The sequence below is a fragment of the Fringilla coelebs genome (assembly GCF_963513975.1).
Source record: "Fringilla coelebs genome assembly, chromosome: 1".
NCBI lineage: Eukaryota > Metazoa > Chordata > Aves > Passeriformes > Fringillidae > Fringilla > Fringilla coelebs.
In genome coordinates, this window is record NC_140028.1 from 53,665,124 (window position 1) to 53,683,279 (window position 18,156).

General features: G+C 38.0%; 1 protein-coding gene across 3 annotated transcripts in view; it reads left to right on the forward strand.

The window, feature by feature from the left end:
* GNAL (G protein subunit alpha L) overlaps nucleotides 1-18,156 on the forward strand; it is a 175,445-nt gene that overhangs the window by 111,769 nt on the left and 45,520 nt on the right. For all 3 annotated transcript variants that reach the window (XM_084210649.1, XM_084210650.1, XM_084210651.1), the window contains one exon: nucleotides 10,548-10,645. In XM_084210649.1, coding sequence (XP_084066775.1) covers nucleotides 10,548-10,645 — 98 coding nt within the window. The remainder of the gene's footprint in view (nucleotides 1-10,547; nucleotides 10,646-18,156) is intronic.

Below are 18,156 nucleotides of genomic sequence, written 5' to 3' on the forward strand. Positions count from 1 at the left end.
TCTAGTTTTATTATCTCCCTCAATTCAATTATTTTACCTCACGTCCCCGTTTCACCATCATTTGTTGAGATTCATTAGCAGTTCTTTGGCAGTCACAAGACACTAATCATCTGTTTACAATATTGATCAGCAGCTTTCATGTTAGATTGCATTTGAAGTGAGAAATAATCCTGCAGCAAATAATAAATAAAGGGCTGGGAAGAAAGGGAAGAAGCTATCTTAGGCTCTATAAAGTATTTTTTTTTGAGGTACCCTGGAAACATCAACATGCCAAACAGTTGGGCCCCCTTAGTGACTTTCAGCTCTGAAATGCCAACAGAATTTCCCATCCACAAGTTGTACATTGTCTCTAGTCGTCTATATTTGTAAAGACACAGATTATTATTCCTATGGATATACATTTCTGTTGACTTCTAAGCAGTTTCTGAGTGGTAAAAATTTTTATGGGCTAACAAAAAATACTTAGCTTCTAATGCCTTAGCGATTTCAATTGTTAGTGTATATATCTTCTTTCCATGTTATACATAATAGGATGTTATGTTATCATACTTACTGAAAATTATGTACTCTTCAGAATGGGAATTGAGAACCAAATAGTAGGAATTGAAAAACTTACTTTTCTGAAGTTGCTAGCTAAATCTCTTCTAAATTAGTCTGAAAAGGTTGATTTTTTGGGCTCATCAGCAGTAGATTTGTGGGAACTGGCATTAGAAGAATGTTGAAAGTTATATAAATTGCAGCCAAGATTTACTTGCATTTACTCGTATTACTTCTCAGAGCTTTATTAAGATGCCTTAATCTTACTGAATAATAACATAGAGTAATTTTGCATCCATAAATGTTGTAAGCACATCTTCAAACTATGAGGTTCCTTTAAAATACATTACTTTCAGATAGTCAAAATTACTAGTTCATGCAGTTGTATCCAGTCATTTTCCAGAAGAGTTCTAAAAGGCAACAGCTATCAGATAGAAAAGACAAAGATATGTACACTTGTGGTTGTTAATTAGAAGAAAAGTTTCCTGAAACTCAATTCAGTTTAGCCATAGAGATATAATAAAAACTTGTATTGCCTTTTCCTACTATTATAAATATTTAAGAATGAGTAAGTTAGTGTGCTGAAACTAGGGTTTTGCACATGGATAAGGACAGGAAGAAGTGTCAAAAGAAGAGAGATAATGCTGAAGAATTTAGATAAGACTTGGGCAGAGGAACAGGACACTAAATAGATCTGGCAGCAGCAGGCTGGCTTTTCCATTACTTTCTGATCCAATTATGAGAGTAGCTCAAGTTGTGGATGCTGTCCATTTGTCACGTGATGTTGCCAGCATTTATTTCCGAATCAAATCTATAAAAGGAAATGAGAGTTCCCTGTCCTTGCAAACCACTTGTCTGGTAGGAAATCACTTACAAATAATAAACTGCATATTAGAGCACGGAATAGTTCCTTGATGTATGACCTTCAAAACTGGTTTAAGGAAAAAAGTTGAAGCTGGGAGTAGTAGAAACTTTTCTTACTGAAGAATCACAGGCTGCACCCCTGTGTTTGTACACACTTGTCTTCACTCTGAAACTGCATTTACAGAAGCAGCAGGGGTTTGCTATGGGCAGGGCAGGAGAACTGCCTGGGAACAGGAAGAGCTGCCTCCCCTCAGCGTTGGACTCCACTGGTTTGACTTCTTTGGGGGAGTCCTCACGCTCTCAGTAATGACAACAGAGGCAGACTTGTAAGAGAGGCTGAAAGCATGCAGGAGCAACTTGCAGGGGGGTCAGGTTCTCAGTGTCAAAAGGTGACAGAGTTACATTTAACCTACATTTAGATTTATCTCTCAAAGCAGCGGGTGAGAATTAACTTCATGATTTTCACTACTCAATGAAATAATCCATTGGAGGGTTTCCCATTTTTTGTACTGATTTGTGCCCAAATACATTGTGGCATGGAATAGAAAATTACCTTACTATACAGCTAATACAAAATGTGATCTAATACAAGGCTACTTGCGATTTATAATCAGGGAGGATTCAGATCCAATTCTGATGTGTTACAGCATGGTAGTTATTGTTTTTGGCCAGTGTTTTGAAAATAAAAATCTTGGTAATATTTCCTGCCGTGAAATGCCTCAAGTTTACTATTTTATAATTGAATTCCAACAGGAGCACTTCTCAATTCCATTACACTCCCTTCATCAAGGATTGCAGAGTGGGTTGTTCATACTCACTGACTGGATGTTATATTGACCTAAAACTGAATGTGGTGCTCATTGCAAAGGCGCAGGAGTTAAATGATTGCAGAACCGGAAGCAGTAACAAAAGTGCTGTGGGCTGATTTGCTGTCCTTTATTCCATTTGGCATACAGAATCTGTACACTTTCATGGTGCCATTATTGCTTTCAGTAAATAAACAACAAGCAAACCTCTCCCAGTACAGGTGACATAGAGATTATATGGTTTTCAGTAATGTTTCCAGTTTCAAGGCTCAGTGCTCTACATAAGACAACTGTGTAAGCAGCATTTTGATAACAGGGATAAATCACTTGCTCCCAATTTTTTTGCTCCCAAAGTCATTACATATTTTTCATTCTTTTTGCATCTTGTTCAGCACTTACAGATTAATTTCATGCTTTGTTATCATCTGTTGTCCACAAAAAAATTCTGCTTGAGGGAATTTTAACAGTTCCTACATTTTTCTTTTCACAAGTGCTTCAGAAACACAAAGGACAGCAATGTTGTAGGATTGTGTAATGCACCTTTAATTACTTTCACAAATATTTTGAGAGGTGGGTTTGTTTTTGTTTTTTAATTAAGAGCTTTTTATGTACATCCAGGGAGAGGTCCTGACTCTCCAAAGCCACCACGATTTCAAGGAAAAGAATGGGTGTGAGCCTTCCATCCTCAGCACATTTTTTAGGCACTATATACACTAAGTAATTTGCTTAAATTATCTCTCCTTCTTTTCTTAGTTGAGAGCTTGCTGGCCCCTTAAAATAGCAGGTAGGCAGCAATGTTCAAGGATTTGAACAGACTGAAATTTGAAGTACACAGTTAAAATGGAAACTGGAAGACTGAATCAGAGGTTTTTGGTTTTAGTATGATAAAAGCTTTGTTATCTAGCTTGGGAAAAAAGCTCCCCTATTTAACAGGTAGTGAAGGGAAAAATGTGGAGCTGTTCTCTGACTTATAATGTATTCTTATTTGCAAATCCTATCCAAATCACAGTGCTGGCCTCAAAATATTACGAAAGCACAAAATCATGTTATTATTATTGCTAGTATGATCTAAAGACCTTTTGGACCTTTTTTTAGTGCTTGACAGATACAAGTTTGAAGCATGTATTAATATATTTCTCAGACCTTGCAGATGAGTTTTGTGATCTATGAAAGTTGAACTTGTTGATTTCTATAAAATAAGATGGCAGATGGAACATGTTTCCAGCAGGCAGAAATAGAACTGCTAGGGCGATCAGGCTGATCCCTCAACTGCACACTCTTCTTGGAAGTTTAGTGTAGAGTAAGAGCTTAAAAGTGAAGTCACAGAAAGAGTTCAAGAAAGGGATGTAGAATATATCTGTGCTGGTCACACGCATGGTTTGTGAACACTGTCAGCGAGCTCCACAACTGATGCATTTTGTCTAGTGGTGTTACACAGGGGCATGTGGTGGCTATGTGCTTTTATACATTTATAGATGCTGTTTGTTGCCCCAGCTTCTTTCCTTATAGTTGCAAGTCAGATTAGATTCTCCTAGGAGTTAATAATATACTAGTTTTGTTTTCTTGGAATATGAGATGCCCCAGCACAGGTTGTGTTCTGTGAAGGCGGTATTTGCCATCCTCCCATGTTCAGCTCTAATGAACTGAGGTTATGCTTAGTGCAAACTGATCGTGCTTGAAGACTGTTGCATCTGGCCTTAAAAAAAGGCAAAATAAGTCCAGTGAAAATGAATAGAGGTAGATCTGGATGTATTATCCTGTAATTCTCTTAGACAGATCTGAAGTTAGGTTTTGGAGGAGGGTTAGAGGCCAAACTGCTGCTGTGCCTATCAGAATGAGTCACTAACTAGCAGAGTAATTGCATTGATTATTGCACACCCACAAATTACAACAGAAAATACTTTGCAGGGGGTGGAGGTTGTACTTTTCCTAAAGGTTTCTGTATAATTAATCTACTGTAAGTGCTGGTTCTTTAGAAACATCTGAACCCTACTGTAGAGCATGGTCCTAGTGTGGTAGTTGGCCACCCCTCCCTACGTCATCATTGCAGTGTTTCTTGTGCTATTGCTTTGGTACTAATGAAGGTTTTGACAATGCTGCTGTTGGGGAAATTCAAGTCATGTATTCTCCTTTTGTTTTTAAATTGTAACTGTTAGCTTGTCTTCATTGCGGGCATTAGGAGTTTGAGCAGCTGCATTTTGTATACCTACAGCAAAACAACTCCCTTGTTAGGCAGAACATTTCATAAAGGATTAAGGAGAGCTGACTGAGCCATAAGGGACACTTTTAACTCGTAAACAAGAGGCTGATTATCAAGAGGTTGTGCTTGTTTGTGGAAGAGGTAACTGAGCAGACTTCCTTCTCTCTTGGGTGCCTTACCTTATACTTCACCCAATCATTAAATCCATTTAAATTTTTTTTGTTGATACAGCTTGCATTTGCACTCAGTAGATGTTTGAGGATGAAGAGCAATTTTAATAGAAAATTAGTTGCTACACTTGGTACGAGCAAACCAATAATAATTGGAGTCACTGGGGAAGATTGTCACTCACTGTCTCTTGTGGGTTTCTTGGAACATCAGTCTACAGCCACCTCAGTTAAATGCTGCGTTAGGATTCAAGTTTAAAGTCAGGCTCTCAAAATGGAGACTGTCTACAGTGACTAGAGACTAGAGGCTTGCAAGAGAGTCCAAGATTGACAAAAGTAGTTTTTGCTTCATAATATTAAATTCCAGATGTTTACTTGGCTTAAATATAAACTTTTTTAAATTGCCGTTCTTCTGTTACTTTACGAGGCCTATGCTGCAAAACCCACCAGAATATTGAAACACCGATCAGGTTTGTGACATCTGCCAGGGCAGCAGCACAGCCCCAGGAGCTGTGAAGTTTTCTGTAGCATGAGGAGGAGCTCGGCTGAGCTTCCCATCACCCACAATGCAGTCACTCAGATCGTCCCCTGGGCATCACTCACAGCTCTGTGGGAGGAGATGAAAGCACTAGGTTAGAGTTCTTCCTCCCAGTCACCTCTCCCACACCGTGTTGCTGTCTGTCCTCTGCTATAATAGCACAGCATCCTGCTGTTTGCTGTTGCTGTCATGCTCTGGGACTTGGGCTGCAGGCTGATGGATCCAGTTCCATTTTGTCCTCAGATTTGGTACAGAAAAGGATGCTTCAAAGGATATTATTTGAATTGCAGAGTCAAACGTGCCACATTTAGAAAGCGCTGCTTGTAGTTTGCCTATGCACCCTTCATTTGACTCCACTGGGTGTCATCGTTATGATATTACAATGTTCCCCATCAGTTGTCACTCTTTTATTCCACAAAATGTTTCCATGGTTCCATAGATGGGAGACTGCCTCTATGTATATATACACATAAGCCCTGCACTATGCATTGGGAGGTACAAGTACCTTGCTCAGTAGGGAGGCACATGCCTCCCTTCCTGTGTGAATTAATTCTCTGGATCATCTTGCACTGCAGTTGTCATTGGAAGTTGGGGAGGTGTTAGGTGGGGATTTTTAAGGCATTATGTGATTTACTTTTTTGTTTGGTTAAGTACTTGAGAGAAGAAGTAGTAACTGAAATTCAGAATAGAAGTGATGACTTCATTTCACACCCACAATGGCAGAACTATGAAAATGTGTAACGTTTGCCACTTCTTTAAGTGGTTGTCAGGTAATCAGACAAGTTTAATCTGTGTTTTAGATGAGAAATTGTCTTACAGTCCTGACAGTCCTGAAGCTTAGGAGAATAAGAGCATAAATTTTGGCTTGAGGGAGATTGATTTCACATAGATCTAAGCAGTTGTTTCCATGTTTACAATATATTAACAGAAGTAGAAAATATGGCTCTGGATGGAGCCTTCTACATTCCACTTTCTGGGAGACTGAAGGTGACATCAGGATAGATGTTCTCAGGACTAGAACTCAGGACTGTTAAATGTATGCTCCATCAGGAAGAAAGGCAAAAAGAATCTTAGTAGAATAAAAATTTTATTCCTGACCTAACATGAACTTTTGTGGTTTGTAAAACAGTTAGATGAAAACTGCTTTTTTCCAAAACACGTAAAGATCTGTTCATAAAGATACGTAATTGTTTAATCATCAATAGTATTTATTCCAAATTAAGGTATCTAAAAAGTGAACTAAGTACATTTCTTGGCTACTTGAATTTTTTTTTTGTAGGAGTTTAAGGGGGAGGAGGTTTCTAAGGTATTCCACCAATAAAAAAGTTTATTTCCGAAATAAGGGAAATTGAATTTTTAGACCCGGCAGTAACTTCTAGTAAGACAAAGCTGAAAAACAGTGCCCTGAGGGTTAGCTATATTACATTGCATTTGTTACCTGTATTGTTTTCTTGGAATGCTATGTATGGGAATACATTGAATCAGGAAATTTTTCCCTGAATTAGGAGACTAAAAATATTTTTACAAGACCTTTTAAAACACAGTAAAAATAGGCTATTGTTTAGATCAGGTCAAGGTGTTTTTAACCTGCTTTTGGCTCTTCATGATTTTTGGATTATATATGATTATTTGTAGCAAAATGTATCTGCTAGTTAGAAGGAGGTTCAGGTGTTTGGGCTGAGATTTTGGATTGTCTCAGGAAGAGTGGAAAATTTCCAAATAGTTTTGTATTAATAAATATTTGTGGGGTTGTGTGTCACATCTTCATTTTGATGACATCCAAATATCACATCAAGGTTTTGCATGCTCTAGTGATCGCTATAAATTCTTAGATAAATGGTGTAAATTAATATGTGCAATGTAAAAAGTACCTGCAATTCATGGCACCTGTACCTCATGAGATCTAAAGCATTATCATTTACTTCTTTAATGCTCCAATTAAAATACTAAATTAAAAATATAGTGATTGCTTTATTTTATATGTTTATTAATAGGTGCAACTCTTTTTATGCCTCCATCCCTTGACCATGACGTTGGTGGTTTTCTGCTCTCAAGCACAGTACATAATTTCCGGTTCTCTTCAGTATGCTAAATATTTTTGGTAGATTTTGGTGGCTTTGATCTGATAGAAGTCAGCTGCATGTGCTTGCAAACACAGTGCATCAGATTACCAGAGTGATTTACCATCTTCCTGTTTTATTCTGTCCCAGTCGAGGTTTCTTAAAGGACCTGGTTCATGACTTCTAAGAACTGAAAAGCCACTTTTCCAGGAGTCACACCTTTAAGGAAGTCTTAGTTTGACCAACTCAGAATGTAAGCTACTATGGCTACAGCTTACTCTTAAAAACTTGATTTGTGTTTCCTGACATAAGGTAACATTTTAAAAAGTTTTAGTCCATCTCCCCTTACCAGCTGGAGCAAAGCTGAATTCTCTGTTCTTTCAATTACCCTGGCTCTTCCTCATGACAGGAATTGCCCACTGTGGCTGCCACCCCAAGGACAGTGCAGCCCCAGAGCAGGTGCTGCAGGGCAGGCAGAGCCCAAAGGCCACACCAGGGCCTGTCTGCCATTGAGGTGGCCACAATGTGGCCATGATGGGAGGGAGGATGATGAAGTGACAAGCATTGGGATTCATAGCAATGAGTTGTAAGGACTGAGGGAAGTGATTGTTGGAAGGCTGCTGAGGCAAAAGGGGCTTGAATGCAGGGGTTGAAGCTGACAAAGTAACTGCTGTCTGGATATTGTCCTGTGATGGAGAGGGGACTGGCATCCAGATATGTTTGCCATGTGCAGAATCCTCCTTTGTGCTTGCAGTGGGGGGGCCTTACGCAGATGAGCAGAAAAAATACTGAGGAACTTACAGCAGACAAGAGAAGGGTTAAAAACAAGTGTGAAAGTTGGATCATGGTACTTGGCACCTTGAAATGAAACAGGATTTTTCTGGAAGGCTTTAGTCACCTGGGAAGGAAGGATCGAGTAGCTAGCTGTGTGGGAGGCAATTTGCAATCAAGTGTACTCCTCTGCAGAAGATTGGTACATTTTAATGAGGGAAGCACATTTGCTCTCTTTTATATGATTTGCTTAGGACTAGAAGTCTGGAAGTCATTTTAAATAGATTGCATAGACATGGTCAGGTGGAAATATTTGAAGATATGATATGGAAACCCTGTATTTACAACATATTTGTAGGGTCTCAAGAAGCTGAGCTGAAATGATTGCCTCTTTTTCAGAAGAGATTTTTAAGAGTAAATAAAGCTCATACAGAGGATGTAAAGGCAGTGGTGAGGAACTCCTATAGCTATGCAAGTTTATTTATTTATTCATTTATTTGTTTGCTTATTTACTTCATAGTTATATTTTCAGCTGATCTTTCAATCCATGCCACCCTTCAGAAAAGGATACCTTTACACACACCTCCTCCTCATCCCCTCCCCTTCCTGTAGGCTCAGTGGGGCTGAATGGCAATGTTTCTTGCATGTTTATTCCCCTTAGAGATGGCTTTCAGGGTGAGTGGGAATTCCCACCCCCTGATGGGGGGGAGGGGAAGGCAGCCACACTGTGCTCAGACCCCACACCTGTAGCAGCGAGTGCCTGTGGGCAGAAGGGCTGAGTTGGGCCCTGCTCCCATCTGAGGGGATGGAGGCTCCTTCTGCCTCAGGACCTGACACTTACCCACAGTTCACTCCATCTGCTGAGAAGGCAGTGCTTTTCTTTGGCCAAAGATGCCAGCAAGTGAGAGGCATTCAGCTGATGCCCCAGGTATCAATCAAGCATAAGCTTCATGTTTGAGGATTGTTTCGCGGTTTCTGGTATTTATCATTTTGACTTATCCAGTTCTTTTTCTTGTAGTCATTCTCTCTGGTATGTGTGTCCGCTTTCTCTTTCTACTTTAGTTTGATATCTTGTCCTTTCTTCAGCTTGTTTTTGCTTTTTTCCTGCTGTAGGAACAGAGAGTTTACAATAGCTGTAGCATCACTTTAAAAGAGGTATCTGCAGTGTTTAAAACAATCGTTATAAAAGTAATTAAAATAACAAAGACTAAATAAACATGTCCTGGCCAAGTGAAGAAATAAATTTCAGGGGCAGTATAAGCATCTGCCTATATATGGTGTTGTTTCCTCTCTTCATTCAAGACTTTCTGCAAAGGTTTCTCATAGGTTTCTGCTTTAATGTCTTCTTTTCTCTAACATTTTCAAAACTTCTTAAAGAATGGAATTTTCTCTCTCTCTACACTGTGCATGGTGTTGTTGGGGAAAAAAAAAAGGCAAAAGGTTTTACATCCTGAAAAGATGTGGGGAGAGACTGGCAAGCAATTTCAGAAAAGTTTCAGAATTTAGATGTTTATGCAAAATTTTGACAGGATCATGAAGTGAATAGTGGCATTACACCCATTTTCAAATTGAACTGTGGAAAAGCAATTTGTTAGGTTTCACAAATTTGTGACTAACCAAAGGACTCCGCTAATTTATTAGCAGTGTTGAGGTGTTAAGAAAACAGCTTCTCCGTTTGAGTTGACGTATTGCTTTAACGATTTTGTTCAAGGGAGGAAAGAGCCATATAATAAAGGAAATACTAATTCATCTAAACATCCTTTGTTTGAATTTAGAACTATGTAGCTGGAAAAACTCCATTGCAGTGTCATTTACCAGTAATGATAAAACATAAAATGGACTCCCAGCTTTAAAACAAGCTGGATCCTTGAGTCTCTAGTGCTGGGACTGGAGAAAAGGAGCCAGCAGGAAGGGTTGGGACCTACCTCTCTGCCCGTGTGTGGCTGTGGCTTCGCTGGCACAAAGGACGGCTTTGGTTCCTCTTTCAAATCATTCTGAATTAAGCTTGCTGGCAGACATTTCTGGATTGGGTAGCCTGGGATAGCTGCTAGGAACAACACATTGTGCCAGGCAGCTGTTTGGAGGATGCAGTGTTGAGCAAAGACTCTGAAAGTCTTGCAATTAAGTTATTATATTGCATGAGAAAGTACCGAGTAGTGGAAAGTTGTGTTTTTCAGGAAAAGTTGCGCAATCTTTTTGAAGTTTCAGGCTGGCTCTTTCTCTGGAAAGCTAATGTTTATAAGCTGAGCAGCTTTTTGCATCACTTTGATGCCTTTTCCATGACAGAAGCATAAATTCAGTTAAAAATGAAGTGAACATTCTTCTAGGTAACTTTTGTACTTACAGTAAATTTTATATATGGGCTGGCATGAGTTTTGAAGACGGTCTTCATTATATATCATGTGCTGGAAACTCTCAGCAGCCACATGTTTTGTATATTTTATTGCAATTTTGCTAATAAATGCTTATAGCTTTTCTTCTGTAAGTGTATAATCTATCATTTTGCAAAGCATAAAGCATGAAGGTTGGGGGAAGGAACAGTGCAGACTGGGGATTGAAAAAATTGAGAAATGTTCTCTGATTTATTGCATTTCCAATTTTCAGGAGTTCTTTGAACATGCAAAAAAGCTCTGGGATGATGAAGGTGTAAAGGCATGCTTCGAGAGGTCAAACGAGTATCAGCTGATTGACTGTGCACAGTAGTAAGTATTTCTTTTTATGAAATTTATAGCCAAGAATGCGATAGTCTATAACCAGTTAGAAAATATATCAGTGAGATTCAGGAGTTTTGCAATGCAGGTATTAACGTTTTCATTCTCTGTATAGGTGGAGCAAAATTAATTTATTATCATAGTTTTCCATTATTATACAACTAAATATTCTGCCCCAAATATTTCACATCTAATTTAAAAAAGCATTAAAAAATCAAATAACTTGAAGTATCTTTATTCCACTCAAAATTGATTTACATAAAATCATTTCAGTTGAAACTATTAAGTCGGAAAAATGTTGAGTCAATCTAAGGAGAATCCTTTGTTTAAAATTCTGAGACCCAGACGGTGCTGAAATTGCTCTGTCTTTTCACATTCCATAAAAATTTCTGAGACATTTACATAACCAAATGCATACCTGCATTACTAATATATTTTCTAGGTGGAAAAAATTATAAGCAGTATTTAATTAAAGACAGTCATACATTTGGTATTCTGTCCTTCAAAGTGAAGTGGTACACATCTATGTAACACAGTCAAAATCTGTAAACAGATTCAGTCTGGTCAGAAATGTTCTGGGAAGTGTAGTAGATTGGGAAGGTGCAAATCATAAGTACATAGTACAGTGATTAAAACCTATTAATCAAAAAATAGTCTGTTAACATTACAAGGGCTACAGACTCAACTGTCCTTGATAGTAACACAGGTCTGAGTTAGATTTCCATTGAAAATTGACATTTCATGTGAACTGCTATTGCGAGAACGCATACTCATGCAGTTGCTATGGGATTTAGGGTTTCCAGAGAACACACGCCAGTGGGTTACGATTTATCTAATTGGCAGAATGGTCAGCAGCAATGCCACAAGTCTGTTCTTGCACTCAGTGTTTTGCTTTTCCCTCCTCTCTGCTCTTGGTGCTGAGCCTGAAGCAGGGGAATAGGTCCATGTCACTGAAGGACTTGTCATGCTTCTGCCACTGTGGGCAATTTTGGTGTTGCGGGTCATGGTTTGTTTTCCCTCTTTCCAGACCATTTTTGGGAAAAAATGATTCATCAGCACATGGAAGTGAGGAAAAATTAGATATGTGTATGAAGGAACTCATTTGACCTCAGTGTATTTACCAAAACCTGGGCATTTGCTCACAATCCAGACTAGCTGGAAATTAAAGCAGTGGTTGTACACAGAGACTTAGACAGCTGTCTGAGGTTGTAATCAGTGGGTTTCCTCTCTGCCCTCACTCACCACCACCACCACAGTACAGATTTGAGTTGTGCTTGCTGAAAAGTGCAGACTGACTGTTTATCATATCTTTTCGCACACTAAAAACATCAGACCAAGAAAACAGAATAACAGTACATATTTAAAATACGTGAATGTGACCCCTACTTCAATGATCAGTAAAGGTCTCACAATCCTATTTGGAAAATGGTGCTGAAAGGGCCAGACAAAACCAGGAATACACCAAATATAGTGTTAATGGTGATGTGTTTTCCCTTTAAAAAAATGATACCTATCTACAGGCTCTGACAGGAAGAATGTTAAGTCTCATGTTGTGTCCAAAACCAAAACACGAAGAAGGAAAAAAACTGGATCTAGAATTAAGTCCACTGTCTTGGAACAGAGAACTAAATCCTACTACCTTTTTTCTGTCAGAGGTTAAACCAAGTTTAATAGGGTTTCTTCTATGTTTCTTCCTTCCATAACTCTAACTGGCTTGCTTTTCCTTTACTGTAAGATTATTTTTTATAATAGTGAGTACATTTGCATAATTCTTTACCTTCAAGACCCTTCATGAAGTATCATTTGATATTTCAGTATTCTTTGAATGTATCTGTGCTTTTCATGTCATGATCTACTTGAAAATATAACAGCTGAGTGACTTATCCTTGTTTACACACCTTCGGTCTTAGAGCAGAAACTTGAAAGTCAGGTACAGCTGTGTCAGTGATCTGATCAAACAGCCATTTTTCTCACAGGCATTGATGATTTCAAACACTGAAGTATAATCTTGACAGAAAGATGCTAAAAATGCACCCAGCTTTTATCTGCCCCTCTATCCAGAAGAACATTTCTGTGCTAGCAGTGGATGGACGTTTGTCAGGGTGGTGGGGTCACATCCTCCTCATAACTGAGAGCCTGTGAGCAGAGGTTGGAAATCGGGTTCTTTCATCCACTTAGGAAATACAGAGGGTGAGGGTGCTGTTTTCTGGCTCAGCAGGAGCATGTGGCATTTCTTTCAGAACCTGTCTGTGGTTATCTTTCACTGGTGAAGGGGAAAAAGGAAGGGGTGTAATGCTGATACACATGCTTACTGTGGGATTTTGAAACATCTGCAGTGTTTCCATTACACTGGCTTTAGAAGAAAACATCCCATGCCATCAGCTAAATCCTAATCTTTTCTTTAGTAGTGAAGGAAGAATATTATGAGTAGGCCACCACTTCTCAGCTTAAAAGAACACAAAGCCAAACCTAAACATCCCAGCATGTGTTATAAATATCATTGGACTACAAGTTGGGTGGCTGGCTTAAGGATACTGAAAAGCATTATTAGCAAATTATAATGTCAGCGACCAAATTTGCTGACTGGTAAATGAGTTGCAAATACAGTGTATTTTGGAATAGTTTAATTTGGCTACAGTACAAAGCTTCTGTATTTTTAAAACTTAACCTAATTTTCTTTATTGCTGTGGGAGAAGTATTTTGCTGGAATCAGAGGTATTAGAAGGACACAGAGGCAAATGTTTTATTTACATTATGCCTGAAAGTTAATTTTCCTTGATCCTCAGTGCCCTTTCAAATTGTCAGGATACTGTTCCTTCACGGGAATGAGAATGGGGTCCTGCTTTTCCCTCTTTCTTATTCATTTAATCATTTTAGTCATTTTAATATTCTTACATGAGTCTTTATGTATCTCACTTCTTTCATTGTTAAGGAATACATTTAGTGCACACATCATGTTGATGCATCATGTGATATTTGTAACAAATACGGATCTGTGGCCAAGCCAGAGGTCAGCAAAGATCAGGATTGTTCTTTATCACCAGCTACAAAGACATTTATGTAACTCTTGGAGGGGGTATTATTGCATGGCCATCAACCATCTTCTTTCCTTAATGACCTTCATATATTTCTTTGAGATTAATATCATAAAACTGACAGGTTATTGTTTTTCTTGTCCTCTGATTTAATATTTCTTACAAGGTAAATTTCAAGTTTAATCTCAAAAACTGATACTTACTTTGAAAAGTTAATTTTATTTTGTTTTGTCCCCATTTGACTTACACAGATTTCAGCAGATTTATTATGTTTATGATGATAAATGTAACTTTAACTTATTTGAACTCTATTCAAACTGTGCTTTTTGTCTGTATTCGCATAATTTAAATTCAGCAAATTCTAGGTCTATGAGGGACTTTCAGATTGTGATTTAGAGAAGTTTTGGCATTGAACTGTCTAGTATATAAACAATAGGCAGAAATTAAAATTTTCCTGTGATTCTAGGACAGTTTTCCAAAAGTTAGTTTCCTATATGATGAATACAGCTCCATTTTTAATATTTCAGTTTCTTTTTACTGGTTACCAAATACCCAAATTTTCTTGTATCCGTGGATACAATAAAGAAACCACAAAGAAAAATTCTATAAATGTAGAACAGAACAAAACAAATAAAGGTTCAGGTACGATGGCCTTCAATTAAAAAAATTTTTAAAAGCTAGTGAGTTGATTATGTCTTTTAAAACTTGTAAATTTAAGTCAATTAATTTATGTGGCAATGAAGAGGTACAAAATTTCAATTCAGAGCATCAGTCATACTTGGGGGATAACAGACACCCCCATCTGGTGACGTCCATCTGTTGTTTCCATAAAGTAAGCATTGAGCTAACTTAGTTTTGGCTACTCAGCTGTTTGGTGGCTTGCTAAAATTAGTTTCAGTGATCAGAAAAAAGGTGTGGGGATGCTTGCAGTGCTCAGACATTGCCAGGGTAAGGTGGTAGTACTAGAGCACAAGAGTAGACAAGCAGAACTAGGCACTTTGGGAAGGGGACAAAAAAGACAAAAGCAAAACATTCAGTTCTCTTTTTAGTTCACACACAGCTCAAGCTGTTGTTGTTAGAAATAAAAAAACAACTCCTTTCAGGTTTATTAGAAAGTTCTAGAAAATAGAATTTTGTCTCACTGTGTTCACATGCAAATAGCAGCATGTGTGTTCATGAGTGGCCCTGGCTGGAAAGGGTTTTACTCAGCCCACTGAGGTCCTTGGAATAGGAAGTAGACCAAGGATTTAAGGGAACCCTGCCCTCAACCAGTACTTTGCCCCAGTTTATCAGTCTTCTTTCCCTGACAAAATATACCACTTCTGATATACTAAGTGTGAAGGCCTAAATTGGTCTCTGTGTGAACATTGGGGATAATAAAGCTTCATTATACAAGTTCTCAGGAAGCAAACACAAGGGATGTGAGCTTGGCCAAAGAAAATTGATTTTATATTTGAGCTGATATAGTTGGAAAAGACACAGATTTTCTTTTGCTTTGCAGTTATTCTGTCTTGGGGGGGGGGGGGGGGGGCGGTTCAGCCAATTTCTGAGATGTCTATCCTACATTAGGTAAAGTAATTGAAAAAACCCCAGCTCTGTGGTTGGGTTCTGTTGTTCTGCTCTGTTGTTGTCCACAGATTCAACTCTCGATGAGAGAAAAAAGATAATTCTTTTCTCAACAGCAGCACTTCTTAAAACCAAGCATATTTTTGATTTGCCTTGCACTCTTCTAGACATAAGGTTTAATTGCTGAAATTCCCTCCTATAGGCTGAGGTCAGAAAAGCTGCCTTGGCATTCTTTGCTTCTTTTGTCTAGTGTGCCATTTGCACTTAGGTGCATCAGTATACTCTTTCTTCATAAGGTGCAGTGAAGTAAATGTGGCTAGATTTATGATAAATTAAGCTAAGCACTATTATTATTGTTGCTGTTGTTATCTAGAGAACATTATTTTTAAAAGCAGTGATTCTTTTCACATTTGGTAAGTACTTAGTAAATATAGGACTAATAATTTTTACTTACAGAAGCACGAGAAAAGTATTAATATGAAGTGTTTCATGTGATGAGATTTTAAGAACTAAATTTTTATGGTGATACAAGAAAACCATAATATTATTTCCTCCCATCTATTCTGGTTCATATATAAACAACTCACTGTGATGATAAAGTTTCTTCATTTTTTCCTTTTAAAGTTTCTCATGCAGTATCACTTTCAAACCTTAAAAATTCATTGCTTAAGTTAGAAGCAAATGTTGTTTGGTTAATTCATGAACAAGTTTTCTCCACTTACCTGATCTAAACTATAAGCCTTAACCAAACACTAAACTGTTATTTAATAGCAATAAGGAAAAAAAAAAAAAAAACAGAGGTTATATTTATAGAGTAATCACTTTAGCCTCACTGATGAGTCTTCTAAACAGAGGTGGCTGCCAGATAGGACAGAAGTCATTCTCCAGTGTGTAATGCTTGCATTTTTCACTGTTTACTAACTAATAGACCACACTCTCAAGAGGCAGAATTGTGGTTTCTTAAAATATGCACTGGGAATTCTATGAAATAACCATTTCATGTGTTGCTGTGATTTTTGTTGTTGTTGTTGTTGTTCCCGTTTTTGCTTTCACTTACAAAACAAAAATCATTAGATTTAACCAACTCTATCTTAATTTTGGTAATCAAAATGTAACCATGATGTTATAATCCTAGTATTTAGAAGTACAAAGGTATGGAATAAGAAGTAGCTAGAGAAGCCTCCAAGTGCATTTGTATTTTCAGTTTGGGGGATGAAGCAGTATGAAAATACCATTCAGAAATAGCCAGAATGGCGTACAGGCATGTACCCCCCTGTATAAATCACTTTGGTTCACAAATGCCTTCCATACCTGGAGAAGACAATAGCACTTCTCAAATATAAAAAAAATAAGCTAGAAGGTAGTTTATAAACACAGTACCTTCTCTGCTTTTTAAAATTGATGTGACAAATACTTTTTCTAATTAACTAATTGCCACTGGAGAACTGTTTAAGCTGCCCTCAATGGACTGCTCAAACATAAATTTAAGCCATACATTTTCCCACATGCTTCACTGTGTATGACTGGTTCTGCTTCCTGCGGTTTTAGAACAAGCAAAAAGGTTGAAAGTCAAAGGCAGAAAAACATAAAATATTCCCTAACCTCAATTTAAAGGAGTAATAAAATCTGAAGACCAGGCAGAGTCATGACAGATGCATGGACCTACACTTTGACTCTTTTTGATGTTTTATTAGACAGTGTTAGTTTTCTTCGAAAAAATACAGCAAAGCTGGCTTCATTCTGTCAAGGAAACAGTTCTTTCCTCTCCTAGTCATCAAATTTTTCAGTTTTTCCTGAACAACTGATGAATGGTTTTCCTAATTTTTTTTTTCCTGACTGCGCACACGGGGCAATAATGGGTACAGAACATGTTAGTGTAACATGGCAACTCAGCCTCGTTTGGAAATGTAATCCATTCAGCAAATTGGAGAATTGCAAGCAGGTAAGCAGGTCCATCAGCTGAGCTTGTCTGCATTTAGTTTTCTCTATTAGTATCCTGTATTTAATTTGGAGATATATTTTTCCATATCCTTTCTACAGAGTTAAACTACAGGCTTTTGCAATACAACATTTGAGGAGCTTTTCAAGCCTGAGCAAAAGACTGCTGAAACACCAAGACACACAGTGTTACCCTCAGCATAGACACTCTTAAAGCATCAATATCCTTTATAACAAAGAAAGAGCCTTCTGTTGCATTTATTATTAAAAGAGAAAAGACTGTGTTTATTTTGCATCACAGCATTGAGGACAGATGTGAATAGGTGCTGGTACAGGGCTGAATCAGTGAGCTGGCACAGTGGGCCAGTGTGACTGGCAAAAATGACCAGACTCTGGGATACTGAGCAGCAGGAAGGGAAGGCTTCTCTATAAGGCTGGACTGCACTGAGGGACATTTTGTTTGAATTTTGCATACTAAAATCATAGAAGTGGTTATTAAAACATAGGAAAGGAAGATAGCAGAGTTAATCAGTACACTTTGAAATTGCCTTGAAGGTTTAGATCTTATCTAGAGTACAGATAACTGCCAATAAAGAGAACCTTAAAAATATGTGTATTCCTACTGACAAGTTAAAGAAAGAGTACAGTAAACATGCTGATACAGCTTCACTCCAGAAATCTTGGGTATGAATCATTGTTCAGGGTCAGCATCTCAAAATGTCTTCAAATGAAGTAAAACTGCCAATGATGGTTATCTCGAATCTGCATGCAGGATTTATGAGTGGATTTCAGAAGGAAGTTGTGGGTCATTCTGTCAATTGTGGTGTTATTTATGTGCTGTTCTTGGTTTAGGACTCTTCCAGTGTATGCGTGGGAGAAAGAGTAAACTATGACCAAAGCCAGCTTCATTATATTGCAGGGAACATTGAGAATCACTTATATTTATTCCACTTCTACAGAATT